This window comes from Mastigoproctus giganteus, chromosome 14, assembly GCF_048544385.1.
Source record: "Mastigoproctus giganteus isolate SK-2022 chromosome 14, ASM4854438v1, whole genome shotgun sequence".
Taxonomy (NCBI): Eukaryota; Metazoa; Arthropoda; class Arachnida; order Uropygi; family Thelyphonidae; genus Mastigoproctus; species Mastigoproctus giganteus.
Genome location: NC_143588.1, coordinates 98,693,620 through 98,710,524, shown reverse-complemented (window position 1 = coordinate 98,710,524; position 16,905 = coordinate 98,693,620). Strand labels below are relative to the sequence as shown.

The 16,905-nt window shown below is 33.2% G+C and overlaps 1 protein-coding gene across 2 annotated transcripts in view; it reads left to right on the top strand.

Annotated features, from left to right (window-relative positions):
• Uqcc1 (Ubiquinol-cytochrome c reductase complex assembly factor 1) overlaps positions 1-15,878 on the top strand; it is a 59,534-nt gene extending 43,656 nt beyond the window's left edge. For both annotated transcript variants that reach the window (XM_090388820.1, XM_090388821.1), the window contains exons 7-9: positions 470-550; positions 8,723-8,836; positions 15,752-15,878. In XM_090388820.1, coding sequence (XP_090244946.1) covers positions 470-550; positions 8,723-8,836; positions 15,752-15,847 — 291 coding nt within the window. In that variant the 3' untranslated portion in view covers positions 15,848-15,878. The remainder of the gene's footprint in view (positions 1-469; positions 551-8,722; positions 8,837-15,751) is intronic.
• The last annotated feature ends 1,027 nt before the right edge of the window (positions 15,879-16,905 follow it).

Here is a 16,905-nt window from a genome sequence, read left to right as displayed (position 1 = left end):
CGGTTCTAGTACACATGAGGGGAATACCGCCCATGCGCCTGTGGAACCACATGAGCCGTGAACCTGCTATTTAAGGATGTGTTACAATTAAAAATGTACTGTTGAGAAAGGAGGTGGATGCCTCTGAAAGCTTCGGAATCTGGTATTTTAAGTCTTTTAACGTATTTTAACATATTTTAACGTTTTATAATACTTTTATCGCCCTTATTTTGTTTGTATTATATTTTATTGTAAATAGTTTTAATTGTTTTAATAATATCTTATGTTATGTACATTTATTTTGCAGTATTAAATTATTATTTTAATACAACACGGTTGATGTATCAATTTAATTGCTTGTGAACATAATTGTACAATATGGCCACTGTACTCTTGCTGACTATTTGATACTTGGGAAGTGACTGTCATATATGCATTGAGCTAGTGTTATTTATTTACTAATTATGATGTTTCTTGGTTATTCTTATAGCCTATGACCTCTTCAGTGAAAAGAAAACATCTTAAAGATCTGTCTAGCCATTTCAATGCAGCAATAATGTCCTATGATGAAGTAAGATTTTGTTTTTAGCTTAGCTGTTTGGGAATTGAAATTTTATACTGTATTCTCATACTTTCACATTGTCAAAAAAGTGACCTTCCAGTTCTACTTTCAACTTTACCAAACTCCCTGCTTTGGCCATCTTGGCAGGTAATTTATTCCAATGATCTACAACATGATCCTCAAAGGTAAACTTCATGAGATCCAGTCTTCTGTTACTCCCTAAGATTTTATATTTGTTGCCCATGGAGGTATATTCTTCTACCCGTGAAAATATACTTCTGTCACTCATTTTACCAATTCCCTTCAGGACCTTACACGCTTCAGTTAGGTCACCTCTAAGAAATATAGTTGCCAAGTTTTGCATTCCATTCTTTCTAAGCTGTTCCTCATAGGGACAATGATTGGTGCTCATTATCAGTCTGGTCACACCTTTTTGAAATGTATCTCTCTAAAAGTTCTGTATTTTTTAATGACATCTTTTTCCCTACTTGAAAATTGTAATTTCCTGATAGCCACAGGAAATTGTTTATCCCTGTCTGTCTTTTTTTTTTTTTTTCAATAAATTAGATGTTTTTTTTTTTATTTATTTTACTGATAAGACACGCAACCATTTACAGATTAAATTAGTTTTGCTGGCAGTTTAACAGAAATTTAATTTAAGAAATAGATTATACAATTTTTATAATCTAAATTTTTGAGAAAGAAATTGGTCTAAATCAATAAAATATTAAAAAACTTATAATTATTTTCTGTAGAAAGTGTAATACTTTTCAATTTGAAATTGAATACAAAGTGTGATCACCAAGTTTGGGGACTGAACTAATATTTGAAAAATAAAAGTTTGCTGACTATTCAGATGGTACCCCCTTCAGAGTAACACAATATATACGGATTCAGTGCTTCTGCAACTTCTGGAAGAATTCCTGATAGGCTTCTTTTGAGATTGCTAATAATTTGTGTGTCACATTCTGAATAATTTCCTCTTATTGAAAATCTGACCTTTCAAGAGTGCGGAATCAAAAAGAATGGCAAGGTTTAAGATTCACTAAGTATATTGGCTTGGGGGGGGGGAAAGTGATGGAGTACTTCTAAAGAAATTCTTGAATGGAACGACTCAGTATGCAAAGTCATTGTCATAATGCTGTTGTTGTTATTTGGTTTTTAGGAGCATTGGCAACTAAGGCCACATTGCTCCAGGGATATGCAGTGGTCATTTCCTGACCTTTCCGCACCCTCCGTATTTGGTGGTCACAGGCTCGAGCCCCGGTCTAATCAAGAAGTGTGTGCTACACACTGCTGCTCCTGCCCACCTGGCTACAGAGGAGTCTGTCATAATGCAAGCACCAATTCCCTGAAGTACACTTTACTGGCTGTTTTGTCCAAACAGCACTGGGCACTTGCCAAAAAGCTGTTTTTTAGTATTCCTAGTTCACTTTTTGACTGTGCAGAACAAATTCATAATGGCCAAAGCACTGTGAGCATAGTTCCCTATAATTTTTTTCCTCAGTGCATGGAATGAATATTACTATGCATTCTTACTTTATACTCTTGCAAGGCTGGATGCCATAAAAAATAATTAATGTTTATAATACTTACATGTGATTTTTACACATGAATTGGAAAATAAACAATTTAATAACAGATAATTAAAACTATTACATTAAACAGATTTGTCAAATATAAAGGAAACTTAATGAAAATCATTCTTGACAGTTTTAATCAATTTTATAAACTACAGAGTAAACATTCAGAAAATAGTCCTTATACACCTCCCATATATCCTTTACTGACAGTAAGACTATGCAATCTCTTATTGGTGTGAGTTAAAAAATACATTTTCATCAAAAAATAATTTCTTTGAATTGTCTGTGTTGTAATTCTGAGTTTACCTGCACATATGATTCCTAACAGATATAAAGCATAACTGGTGTTCCAGTAATAAAAATATGCAAACCATAACTTGCTGGAATCTGGGTACAGCCATGTTCAATGGCATTCCAGAATGTAGTGCACAGCATTCTCAAAACCAATGTGCAGGTGTGCAGCTTGGAGGAACCCTGCCTGTGAGTCAAAAAATACAGTAAGTATGATTAAAATTGTCTTGATTTTTTGGGCCATTGAGAAGACAGAGTCTTCTCAATGGCCCAAAAAATCATTGAGAGGACTAGACCTTTGTTTCCAGTTATAGCCATATGCCCACAAATTATCACTAGCAGTGATGCAGAAACAAACTATGGGTCAGCAGCTGCACATTGATTAAGATTCTGACATGTGAGAGCTCACTGCTTTCTGTGATCACCAGAGTTTGGAAGGCCCAGGTGCAAGAATTAACAATAAGGATAAAGGACAGAAAGGAGAAGTTCTTTTTGCCTTGATTGTATAGAGTGATTGGATAGAGAGTGATCTCTCCTTTGTTGAGATTTGGGGCCCTTTTCAGCCCTGGGTTCAGGTGCATTGCACATTGCATAGCCCATATAACAGCCCTGTGTATTGGCTCTACAGCAGTACTGCATTTGCTACAATTGAGGAATATTTTGAAAGATTTCCACATAGTATTAGGGTCAGGTGCCACCTGTGGTTTCCCACATCTGTGCTAATTTCCACAGTGAAGAATCTCCCATATTGAAAATTTTTATTAATGTCCACCGAGTTTTTCAAGAAAAAGGCTGTCCTGAGCATGCCATTGACAGCCAAATGTTCAATATAGTGGTGTGTGGAGAAAAACACATTGAAATGACACAACACAGCTTCTGAGTAAGTACTCAAAGAATTTCTGCCCATCTCAGTGTTTTGCATCTGGAGAACATTAGTGAAGGTTTGTACCTGTACCATATCCAGCAAATTCAACATCTTGAACTGTCAGACATGGGTTACCAGTTGAAATTCTTTCATTAGTTAACTGCACATCCCTGTTTGCATCACTACACTTTGTTCACTGACAGCACACATTAGAAGAATAGAAAAGAAAAAGATCAAATCCCAGGGAAGCAAAAACATGACTTCTTTCTTCTCACACCTTGAAGAATATGCACTACTAAAATAAAAATACCACAAAAGAAAAAAACTTTTGGGCAAGGAATCATGCATTTGCTTCCACAGTGGTGAGTGTTGCTTTCATTCTTTTCCTTTTCTATTTTTCAGACTTTATTGTCTATTTTATTCTTTATTTTTTGTTTTGGCGTAGGAGCAGTGAGGTTCATAGGAGCAGAATAGCACCTTGCCGTACCTATAACCCTATCAATAGTATTATTTTTCATAGTTAGTGTTTTTTTTTTTTTTTTTTCTTTTTTCAATTTAATTTCATGTTATAACCACATTTTCATTCCCCATAATAAATTGTTACCTTGTGTATGGACGTAACACAGTTTAATCTCCACCCTTCTTTTAGTGTTTTTTTCTGTCCCATTTTAGTTTACTCTGAATGCTTATGCCCACCACTCAGATTCTTCATTATTGTTTAATTTATTCTATTATTTGATTTATATTAATAATGGTAATTTAATCATTTGAGTTATTTATTTTTAGTTCAATCTGTTTGTTTTGATTTTTTAATTTTGAGTTGCATATTTGTATGTTGTGTTGGATTCATCGATTGTAGGAGTTGACATCTGAATTTTCATTTTTTCGTTTATTCCATAGAGGGTGATGGCCATAATGTATTTTATGTTTTGGTTTGTTATTTCTCTTAATGATTGAGGTGTATTGGGACATCCACTGATATTTTGCTATGATAGGGCTTTGGTCCTTTTTTTTTTTTTTTTTCTTCCGAATTTTATTTATTTTATTCTTTTATTTTTTGTTTTGGTGTAGGGGTGATGAGGTTCATAGGAGCACAATAAAATTGCCTTACCTATAACCCTACCAATGGTAGTAATTATTTTTCTCTATTTATTTCATGGTTCAAGTGGTTTTTTTTTTTTTTTTTTTAAATTTAATTTAAGATGATATAACAATGTTTACATTCTTCATAATAAATGAACTCCCAAATTCAATTTTCTGTAATCATGATGTAACATCATTAGTGACCAGTTGCTTGGACTTCCGGAACATCTGAGAGGTGATATTTGCAAAATGAACTGCCAGCCCTCTTTGGAAAATATTTCTCTGAAAACACGATTGTACTGCTACATGATGAAGCATCCCTGCATTTCAGTAGCAGCATTGTGTGGTATTTGAATGAATAATTTCCTAGCTGATGGAATGGCCATGGCTGTATGCTGAATTAGCCACCATAATTCTGCCCATATATGGTGTCACAATAGTGACACCATATATGGGCAGAATTCTGATGTATGAATGAAGTAGATGAACTGCTCAGCAAATTTTCGATTCCTGAAAATATGTTAATAACTACAGATTTTCATAAGGTTACATGTTCTCTAAGTCAAAAAAGCTGTGCATACAAACTGATGGCCAGCATTTTGAACAATTACTATAAGTTAAACTATGTAAACTGTACAGTTTAATCATTTATTTTGTTCAGTATAATTTAATGTATTGTAATATTTTTGTACTGTACACTGGAATTTGTGTTGTGAACAGTGTAATATTTTCCTAATAAGAAAATAATATTTTTTCCAATAACAAATCTCTTCAAGTCAAGCTACGTTTGAAATACTCATAGCTCAGTAACTGTTAAAAATTGGACCCACATAACATTTTTCATTCAGAATGACCTCAAGAATAACATTATGGCATCATGTGTGTGTATATATAAAGGAAGTCCTTGTTGTTTGTCACAGTTACATTTCTAGAACTACGATGGACAACAAAAATGACAAACAGCCGATCAAACTTCGTATGTATTGACATACATGTGACATTGTATGGAAGATGAGTTCCAGAGGCTAAAAAAAATTTGTGTTAAAAAAAGCACAGTTGTTCTTTAAGATCACATTTATTATTTTTAATAAAGTATAAAAATATTACTAGAGAAAAACAGTTGGCGGCTCAACTTCATCCTTGCTCCATATACATTTTACCCTATATGCTCTTGCCTGCATGTTCTTGAGTCACCTGTTGTTTTTTAATCCTTAGTATAAATTTTGTGCAATGTAAGCCTAAATAAACAAAAAAATTCACCAGTTTATTTCTGCAAGACCTCATATACTGTAGCCTCATTTTTTCTTAAAGAAGCAAATAAAACAACTGATTTTCAGTTGTTTTATTTGCTTTTCTTTCTCTTTATAAAGTTCTTTGTAACTTTTTTTACATAAAAGAAACTGATTACCAAACAATGGTACTTAATTGGCAGATGTGTTTTGTCATATCCACGAGTCCTTATCCCTCCCACTTTAGAATGGAAATCATAATAGACAATATTATAATATGAGATTTATAACACTACCCAACGATGTTAGGTAGTGTTATACAATTTCTTTTCCTTGTGTAATTTATATTAATAGTAATTTTTTTGGTTTCTGATATAAGTACTAAGCACATTTGGATGGTGGGTTCACAATTGTATTATAACTTTAGGGGTGTTCAGTAAAACAAAACTGAATTGCATCTATTACATTAACTGTTTATTCATGACCAGAAACCAAAAAAAATAAATTTAGTTACTACTCTTAAGAACCACATCTCTCATATTTGTTGTTCTTATCTTTCATTTTCATTTTTTTCCCACTTTCTTCCTCACCAACATTAAATTCACTTAATATTCCTTCTTTCCTTCCTTTGCTTTCTGTAATCCTTTAAACTTCCTTCGCATAATTACTTCATCAACCAGTGCCTGTGTTTATTACAGTAGTTCAAAGTAATAAAAGGTGCAATAGCACAAACATGAGCAGTATATTTTCTACCATTTCAAGTTCCACATTTGTATTGATTTCTATCTAAAGTAGGTAGCAGTCAGTCCCATTTCATATGATCAGATTATTCAGGCTGATGACTATGGGATTTTTGCTGATGTGCAACAGTAGCATGCAGAAAAGAAGAAAATCTTCTATGCAGATATTAATTTTTCTGTCAAATTCATATCTAAAATAACTGTGCAAGTTAGCACTATTGGAAATGTCTGTGCATTTAATCTCTTAATTAACCATTCCCTTATGTTTTACAACATATCATAGATCATTTTCTTGACGCTATAATTTGACAATGATGTGGCATCAAAATTTTTCGCTGCTGTATCTCCAACATTGCATATTGGGTTTAATAAAGGAAGCGAGAAAAAGGAAAACTGCTTCCCTCCTCTTACAGGTAATAGGTACTGATCCATCTAGCCTGTGAAGTTGCTCAAGCTCTTGACCCCCATTTGTGGAGGAAATTATTCTGGTTGTAAACAACTTCTCAACAATACAGTCTAAAGAATATCTTTACCCATTTCTTATGTAAAAGAATGGATAAAAAGATTCTTAGTATTATTATTTCTGTTAATTTAAATTGGAAACCTCTAATTTCTTTAAGAAAGGGCACTCAACAGCTAGGCATATGATTAAAACTATGTGTTGGTTTGTTTGTTTTCTTGATTAACAGAGTGTAAAACATAGAACAGTAAATCTATGGGTCCTTGTGTTTAATTAATACTCATTTGAAAGTATTTATCTTAAGAGTAATATATGACATGGATGTACACTGGTGTTCAAAGAAAGTGCATCACCCCTTAAAATTGTAATTGTCGTCTGAATAATGTAAGTATATGGCAATATTTCTTACAGATTGCATCAGATAAGATTGAAACGCACAGGTGATGTCATAATATTGCATCAGCTGTTTCAGCTATATAAGCACGCTCTGCAAGAGTTGCAGTCATTCCTTGCTTGTGTCAGCATGGCAAGTTACGTGCAGTTGACGCCACAAAGAAAGATTGCTATTGTTGCTTTACATGAGGAAGGATGTTCTTCCCATCATATTGCTTATAGAGTGTCTTGTAATCAGTCGACAGTCAGTATATTTCTTTCCAAACTCAACAATACTGGTTCTGCTGATAGGAAAAAAGGAACCAGATGCAAACGAGTCTCTATGCCAAAACAGGACCACATTTTGAAGCCCTTATGCCTTAAAAACCGTAAAGCTTCTTCGTCAGAGCTGAAAAAAGAATGGGAAGAACATACAGGAGTGGTAGCAAGTGCAATGACAGTCAGAAGATGCTGCTTCAAAAATGGACTTGTAGCCCGTCGTCCTAAGAAGAAGCCCCCCCCCCCCACACACACACAAAAAATGAAAATGGCCCCATTTATTTGGTGTAAGGAGCATGTCAAATGGACCCCCCAAGCAGTGGGAGTCAGTTATTTTCTCGGATGAGAAGAAATTCAACCTGCATGGCTCTGATGGGAGACAAACGATTCGCCGTAGACGTGGTGAAGGATACCATCCAGACTGTATGGTGTCTACAGTGAAATTCCCTACGAGGCAAATGATATGGGGGGCACATTTCGTATCACGGAGTAGGTCACCTGCAGTTTATAAAAGGTTCCGTAAATGCCAATGGATACCTGGCTATATTGGAAGGCAAATTGCTGCCAACCATTAGAGACCATTTCAACCTGCCAAGTAACTGCATCTTTCAGGACGACTCTGCTCCTTGTCATCAGGCAAAAAGTGTAAGTAGGCACTTCTGTAGTTACTTTAGCTTCATTTCTGCATTAGAGGTTTGGCGGTAATGTGTTTACATTTGTTACAAGTGAAAAAATAGTCAGCCCGGACCTGAATCCTACAGAGAACTGTTGGCATCGTGTGGAATTTGCAGTTGCCAGAAAGAAACCAAAAACCCTTCATGAACTTCAGAAAGCCATAATTCATGTTTGGAACCACGAATTATCAGTTGATTATCTTCAGAAATTGATCTTTTCAATGCCTCGATGGTGTGCTGCTGTCATCAGGGCTAGAGGCAGCAGTTCAACTAAATATTAGTTTGCACCTGGCAAACTTTTCATTTTGTTTTCCATTTAAAATGATAAACTGAAGCAAATTGAGGGCTTCTGATAACATTTCAGCCATAATTGTAGTGTTTACCAAAACTGTTGTATAAAGGTTGCAAATGCTCATTTTGGAATATTATTTAGCTTTGCCTTAACTATTAATAAATATCTTTTGTTTATATTTCTATTTGTGATGGTAGTCAATAATGTAACATACCATCACAAAATAGGGTTAGAAATGTGAAATTCCTAGTTCACTTTCTTTGAACACCAGCATATATAAAGGCCTGTGTTTGACAGATCTTTCTTTCTGTAGGGACTCATGTCAGATGACAAGGTTTTAGCAGGAGCGGTATGGAGGATATTTTTCTCTTTTGAATGTGATGACCCATCTCTGTTAGAAATACTAGTGCATTATGTTAGGAAGCAGGTAATCACTTAAAAAATTAAGTTTTATTAGCTTAATTTTGGTTTCTTACACTGTTCCATAATGTAGGTATTTTATGTGAAACAAATTTTCTATATTGATGACAAACTTCTTGAAATCTTCTTCACTGCAAGTGATGACAGTTGCAGTGAAATCCATCATGCAATATTCTCTTAATTTATTATTTTGATTGTCTCTTCCAGTCTTGTCAAGTCCAAGTCCATATATGCACTGCATTTTATCATCAGTTTTCAGCAAGCTGTGTATAAATATGAAAATGAAAACAAGCAGAAAAAATATAATATCAAGAAAAATACTGTACTTAAATATCAGTAAATATAAAGTTAAGTGTGAGATAAAAAAAATAATTCATCAGTTTGATTTATGTTATTACTTTTGATACAGGTATCCTTAATTTATGAGTTTGATTTACACATTTTCACAGATATATGATTTGAATTTTTAAGAATAGTGTTTGAAATATGTGACCCATTTCAAGTTAATGCAAATTTGTAATCAACTTGCCACAGGGATGTCTTTAAGCAATTTTTATTATTGCATAAACTATACCATACTTATTTAAATAAAAAAATTTGGAACTGCAAATGGTTTTGAACTTCACATTCTGTATATGAGAACTTTATGAAAAATTTCTGGCCTACCATAAGAAAGAATGAAGCATCTGTAAATGAATCAACTTTTATATGGAATGGTCACCTCTGCATGTTCAACTTGCTGCAAAATTTCCCTCATCTTTTCTTTACATTTAACTTTAAATGTTTCTTTTCAATAGATGCATCAGTGCAGAAAACTGGTAGTAATTCAGAGGAGCCATATTTGGAAATAATAGTGGATGTTACAACAGTCATTCATAGCCAAAATTATTGATTGTCTCCATGGTTCATTGAGACTGGAAGCATTATCATGTAGAAAGAGAATCCCTCTGGAAAGTTGCCACAATGTTTGGCATTTAATTACTTGGAATTTCAGTAGTAAGGAAGCGATATTCATTGATAAAAGGTAATCAGAAAATATCATCCCATGTTTGTCTCAAACTGATGCCATCACCTTGCTAACTGATGGTGCCCTTCACAATTTCTTTTAATAAGGTTCTTCATGATGTCACTCATAGACTGCTCTTTGGTGCCTGGATCATAGTAATGAATCCAAGTTGTGTCCATCCAGTTGGCTGACAAACTATTTTGAATCCTGGAAAAATTTCTTAAGGATTGACCTTGCACAGTGTACCATCTCCTTTTTCTGGTCTGCATTCAAATCTTTCTTGGATACCAGTTTTTTTGCTGATTTTTTCGTGTCCAATTCTTTGTAGAAAATATAGACTTGTTCACAAGTTGTTTTTTGTGTATTGTAACCTAATCCAGTGATTTTCAAAATCGGGTAATAAACAGCATCACTGTTTTCTTTAGTTTTACACACACACACACAATTTCATCTTTTAAGAACTACAGTCCTTTTTGAATTCAGCAACCAAGTACAGTACAGGACTTTGTATGATGGGCAGATATGTAATGTTTCTGTTATTTCCTTATGGATTTTGTTTTCCCATACAGTTCCTTCAAAAAAAAAAAAAAAGTATTTCTTTACTGCACTGTTTGCTTTTGAAATTATTGGTGTTTTGGTAGACATGATTTTTTTTAACCTAAAAAATAATAATATTTGAGATATTACTTTTAAAATGTTCTTTATTTTCAAAAAAAATAATGAAGTAGGAGAGTGACCAGAAACTTAAAAAAATATATATATATATATATATATTTTTTTAAAGTTTTAATGTAATGGCCATTACAATTTAAGTTTTAAATTGTAATGGCCACGCAACTGGGTCAAAGCATATCTGAAATGGCATGGCTGGTGGGATGCTCACGGTCAGCCGTGATTATGTGCATGGCTGTTTCGGAAAAAAAAGTTTTGAACATTTGTTTTTTCAAACAAGCTAGTGCTGATGTATTAAAGAGTGATGGTAGCAGAAATTACATATGCTCCAGTCATATGCAATTAATTCCTGTATTAACACAGTGATATTAGGTGAGGTCTCTCCTTGCTCCCCACTTTCCCTTCAAACTGGTTTTTATCTAGCTAGACAAGCAAACCAACTAAGTATGTAATTTACAGACAAAATATATTGATGCCTCATAGGCTTCATTATTCTGATCCAAAAATATCACAGCATAAACAACATTGGTATACAGTGGTTTGTTTCAGGTAAACTGGATCAGTATGAGAAGTTTTACAAATTGTAGCTTAAGACTAACTTGGAGAAATTGTAGCTTAAGACTAACTTTTAAGAAATTTTCTAAAAAGGTAATAGTGGTAATAGAATAGCATAGAATAGAATCTTTAATTGCAGCATGATATGCATACAATTAGTCCCATCACGGCATGGTGGTGCCAGAGGTTTACAAAACATTAGCAGACCAGTGCCAGAATGCTGCCAACTGTAACCCAAAATAAAATTATAAGTACTGGTATTTGAAAAAATTGAAACAACTTCAAATATATTTACAGTTAAAATATTAAATTTTTCAAATTTAGATATGATTTCACAAGTCATATATATAGTGTGTGTGTGTGTGTGTGTGTGTGTGTGTGTGTGTGTGTGTGTGTGTGTGTGTGTGTGTTATACCATTGAAATTATTTGAGTATAATACATGCAATAGGTAAATTATGAATTTTTGTTCACATACTGGAATTTCTAATATACCAATTACTAATAGTGAAGAAGGGTAATAGGGATATTAAAACTAACATTAACATATTGAACACAATAAATATTTAAATTTATCTCCTGCTGATTACAGCCTGTATACATTGATGGGCACTCAACAGGGAACAACACCCATCAATGTACAAGCAAAAGTATTCAGCATAAACCTGTCTGTTTCTGTGATTCATATTCCAGTTTAACAGATTTTTATTAATTGGGGAGTTAATTTAGTTGTAAATTACGAATAATGGGGGTTTAACCTCTTCGTGGATTATCCCGAGATATCTCGTTTTTAGTTTTAAAAGTTATTTGGAACTACACAAGATATCGCAGGATAAAAGAAAACAATATCTCCAAATTTAGAACTGAAACGTATTTCCTTGGGCATTTATCTGGCTAATTTTGCATTAGCCAGATAAATCCCGAGATTTCTTGGGATTTTCTTACGCCTGGCAGAAGACAACTGGCTTTCATTTTATTTATATTGTACAGCAATGTCAAAATGTAGTTAGTTCATGATTATTGCTTGTGGCAGGAGGTTTCTGCTTGTGCGTTCCACTCGATTTTTTCAATTTATTTATATAATGAGTAGTGAAGAAGAGATTAGTGACGATTCATATAGTGAATTGGAAACTTCCAGTGAATCTGATTCTGATGAATCTGTTTCAGGTTTTGATTCACATGAAGATGGTGGTCAGTGTTTTAGATGCTACACAGTGGTTCAAAATTGACTGCACTAAAGACCTCTCCTTGCCACCTCCAAGATTTACAACTGCTGCACAGCCAGGTTTGTGCATTGAAAGCAATACAGATGAAATGACTCCCGTAGACTTTTTTGCTTTATTTTTTGATGAAGAACTAATCAATCTAGTGTGATCTGAGAATAATAAATTTGCAGAACAAAAGTGGCTTCCGTGATTCTAGTTGGACTCCAGTGATGCATGCTGAATTGAGAGTATTTTTTGCTCTGAAAATGCTGCAAGGTATTGTGAAAAAGTCTGAATAATATATGCACTGGTAAAAAAAGCCATTACTTGAGACACCAATGTTTGGAACTACAATGGCTCTTAGGCATTATAAAAAGATAAAACAATACCTTCATTTCTCGGATAATGAGTCATATTATGCAAATATGCACTCAAAGCTAAACTAGATTTATTATGTCTATTGCTTCTTAGAAAATAAATTTAGAAGTCTCTATGTTCCTAAAACAGACATAACAATAGATGAAAGCTTGATGCTGTACAAAGGAAGACTCAGTTGGGTGCAGTATATGCCATTGAGGCACTCAAGATTTGGCATAAAGTATTATATGCTGTGTGAATCCAAAAGTGGCTATGTTTGGACTTTCATCATATATGTAGGAAAAGATACAGAAATGGATCCAGGCTTTATTGATCTTCCAATGTCTACGCAAATGGTTTTGACTCTCATAAAGCCTCTGTTTGGAAAAGGATATTGCCTCACAGTTGACAGTTAGTCAACCAGTCCCAATTAGCTGATATTCTCATCACAAAGAAAACTGATGTTTATGGTACAGACTAAACAGAAAGGAAATGCCCAAAATGCTGAAGAAGGAAAAGCTGAAAAGGCAAGAGGTTGCTGCTTTTCAAAGAGGGAAAGTCATGGCCTTACATTGGAAAGATAAAAAAAATATCCTTTTCAGGAAGAAATAAAAACTTGAACAGGAGTACTGAAGAGACCCAAAGTAGTTTGTGACTAACTTTTCCATGGGAGATGTAGATAAAGTTGACCAGCATTTGGCGAACTATCCCCTGCCCAGTAAAAAACAGATTAAAAAATACTACAGGAAGGTTTTCTTTCACCTAATGGACCTAGTGTGGAATTCATTTATAAAGCCACGATTTCAGATGGCCAAAAAGCTTTTTCATCCTTGAATTTCAGATTGGACCTGATTGATGAACTTATCAAGAAATATCACCTGCAAATTCCACCAGTTAGAAAGGGAAGACCGTCCTCAACATCCCACCCAACTCACTATTCACCAGGCCATTACTCTATTGATATTCTACCAACTGAGAAGAACTTTCCAACTAGATCTTGTCGGGTATTCTCTATAAAGCGGAACAGAGATGGCAAGAAAATTTGAAAGGAGACATGTGAAATTGGCCTTTGCATCACTCCTTGCTTTAAGACCTACTACACCAAGTAAAATTACTGTTTGTTTTTCATGAAATGCCATTTTTTTTTATGGAATTCAATTTGTCTTTCAGGGAAAAAAGTAAGTTTGCATTTTTTTGTTTTTCTGTTCCTTTCTTTTAGCTCAAGAGCTAATTTATTTAAAAAATCTGTATAATTTGCACACTTTTTGGCATATACAAGATAATTCAGGATAGCCCAAATGGGTTAATTACTCCCATGTATTTTCTATTTTTTTACATTAAAAAAATTATAAAAAACACAAAAAATATACAATGAGTATTCGCATGATGCATACTTTTAATCTGTAAAATAAAAAAAGTTGATCCATTATGGCACATTTTCAGGAAAAAAATGTTCCAGGAAGGGGTTAATTTGGTTATGAACTGGAATTAATGGACTGTTGGTCCAACGGATAGTGGCACAATTAATTAAATTATAGATTAACCCAAAGATATCTTTAGTGTATTGCAGCTAAATAAGTAAAGACTGTGCATTTTTTTTTCTTACTGCTATGTGTATATTGCAATGCCCTATTTCTTATTATGTGATATAATAAGGAATAGGTGCATATGCCTGTTTTATTTAGGATTAAAATAAATAAGTAAGGGAATAAAGGGAAATGAAAATGAAATAATAAAAAGGAATAAAATATAAAAAATTAAAATAAAAAATGAGTCTAACACTTTCTGGGTATAGTAGACATCACCAAAGGTCATTTGTCATACCAAACAAGCGAATAAAGACCATACCATAGCTATATGTGTACAGTGGTTCCAATACTGTAAGACATATATATAGAGAATGCTTATGGTATTAGGGCGCCTCCGTAGCCAGGTGGGAAGGAGCAGCAGTGCGTAGCACACGCTTCTTGATTAGACCGGGGTTCGAGCCCGTCACCACCAAATACGGAGGATTCAGAAAGGTCAGGGAATGACCACCGCATATTCCCGGAGCAATATGGCCTTAGTTGCTAATACTCCTAAAATCCAAAAAAAAAAAAAATAATAGCTTATGGTATATCAGATGTAGAATTATTTTAATCCTAAATACAACAGATGTATGTACCTATTCCTTATTATATCACATAATACTAACCTAAACAAAATTGGTTAGGGGACATTGCATAGCAGCAAGACAAAAAATGCACATGGTCTTTTATTATTTAGCTGCACTATGGTAAGGACCTCTTCGGGTTAATTCTATAATTTAATTAATTGCACCACTACCTGTCAGACCAACAGTCCATTAATTCCAGTTTAAATCGTTTAATTCAATGGTCCATCAAATTCCAGTTTAAATCGTTTAATTCAATGGTCCATCAAATTCCAAATTAAACCCCCATTATTCCTAGTTTATAACTAAATTAACTCCCCAGTTCATATAATTTCTATACCTATTAATAAAAATCTGTTCAACTAGAATATTAATCACAGAAACAGGTTTACTCTGATTGCTTTTGCTTGTACATTGATGGGTGTTGTTCCCTGTTGAGTGCCCATCAATGTATACAGGCTATGATCAGCAGGAGATAAATTTAAATATTTATTGTGTTCAATATGTTAATGTTAGTTTTAATATTTCTAGTATGTGAACAAAAATTCATAATTTAACTATTGCATGCATTATAGGTTATTACTCAGATAATTTCAATGGTATAATAGATTTAACTACACACACTATATAATACTTGTGAAATCATATCTAAATTTGAAAAATTTTATTTTTTAACTAAATATATTTGAATTATAATTTTAATTTTGTTAATTTTTATGTTGGTTACAGTTGGCAGCATGCTGGCATTGGTCTGCTAATACCACACTACTACCTTTTTAGAAAATTTCCTGGTAAACTCCAAGTTAAGTCTCAAGCTGCAATTGTAAAACTTGTAAGGAGATAACTTTCAATGGTATAATAGATTTAACGGCATTAGTAATCATCAATGTAACAATGCATCTTTACCTTAAAATAAGTCCATGATATTGCCGTTTGTTATATATATATATACATATATGTGTGCATGTCTTTTGCAGGTACTGCATTTGGATACTTATAGCCGTGATGAAATAATGATGAAAGGAGAATTTTCTTGGATTCCACTCAAGGAAGTAATTCAGCATTATGGATAGGAATGATTAAAAGAAGAAATTATATTAGCTTATTTATAGTTGAAATGATAATATTCTTTAAACACATTTTGTTAGTAAATATTTCATTTAAATTCAAAATGTGAATAAAGATAAATTTAGTCATATGTTGTTCTTATTTGCTAGATCCGTCTGATAATTAATATTGATAAAGAAGTCTAGTAGGAATCCATATTTGCATCAAGAATTCTGCTGCATTCTTCTAAACCTGTTACAGCAACCATCTGTCCTTCTTATTCTTGGTTTTATTTTTTCATATGTAAATTATAACCTCTAAATGTTCATTTCCAATATTAATAAATTTCTTCTTTTTCTCACCTGTCTGCAATAAATTTTTTCTTTTAATTGTATATCCCAAATTTCTTGTGTTAATTTATGATTTCAAAATGTAAGAGCAGTGAAGCTTAGTTTTTCCTTCTTTAAGTACTCTTGTTTAAATAAATGACCAACAGTAATGCCATAATGTTAAATAAAACCAAGTTACCTATAGCCGAAATATTTAATTTAATCAGATTTCTTATAGAGGCTAATTATATTTATTTTCAATTGGATATTTACAGACAAATTTTTGGCCTTCCCATGGGACTTAGTCTGAGTGGTTTAGTAGCTGAAATTTATCTCAATACTATTGAACGATTACACTTAAATCCGTATATTCCCAAGTTAACATTTTATGGTAGGTATTTAGATGATATCCTTGTTATTTCACATGAAAACAATGTAAATAATCTTACGAGTTCTTTTAATAATATACACACAAGACTTAAATTCACTTTGGAACAAGAAAAATCAGGTGAGAACTCTATAAACTTTCTTAACTTTACATTAAGAAGGGTTAATGATAACATACACTTTAAAATATATCGGAAACCTACTAATACAGGGAAATTTTTACATTATTCGAACTACCACCCTTTTACGTATAAAAGGAGTATCATTTTCAACCAATTTCACAATGCATATAGATATAGTTCTACAACAAGATTTTTAAACGGGATATACACTAGGTATAATTAGGAACATTCAACGACAGGTGAAAC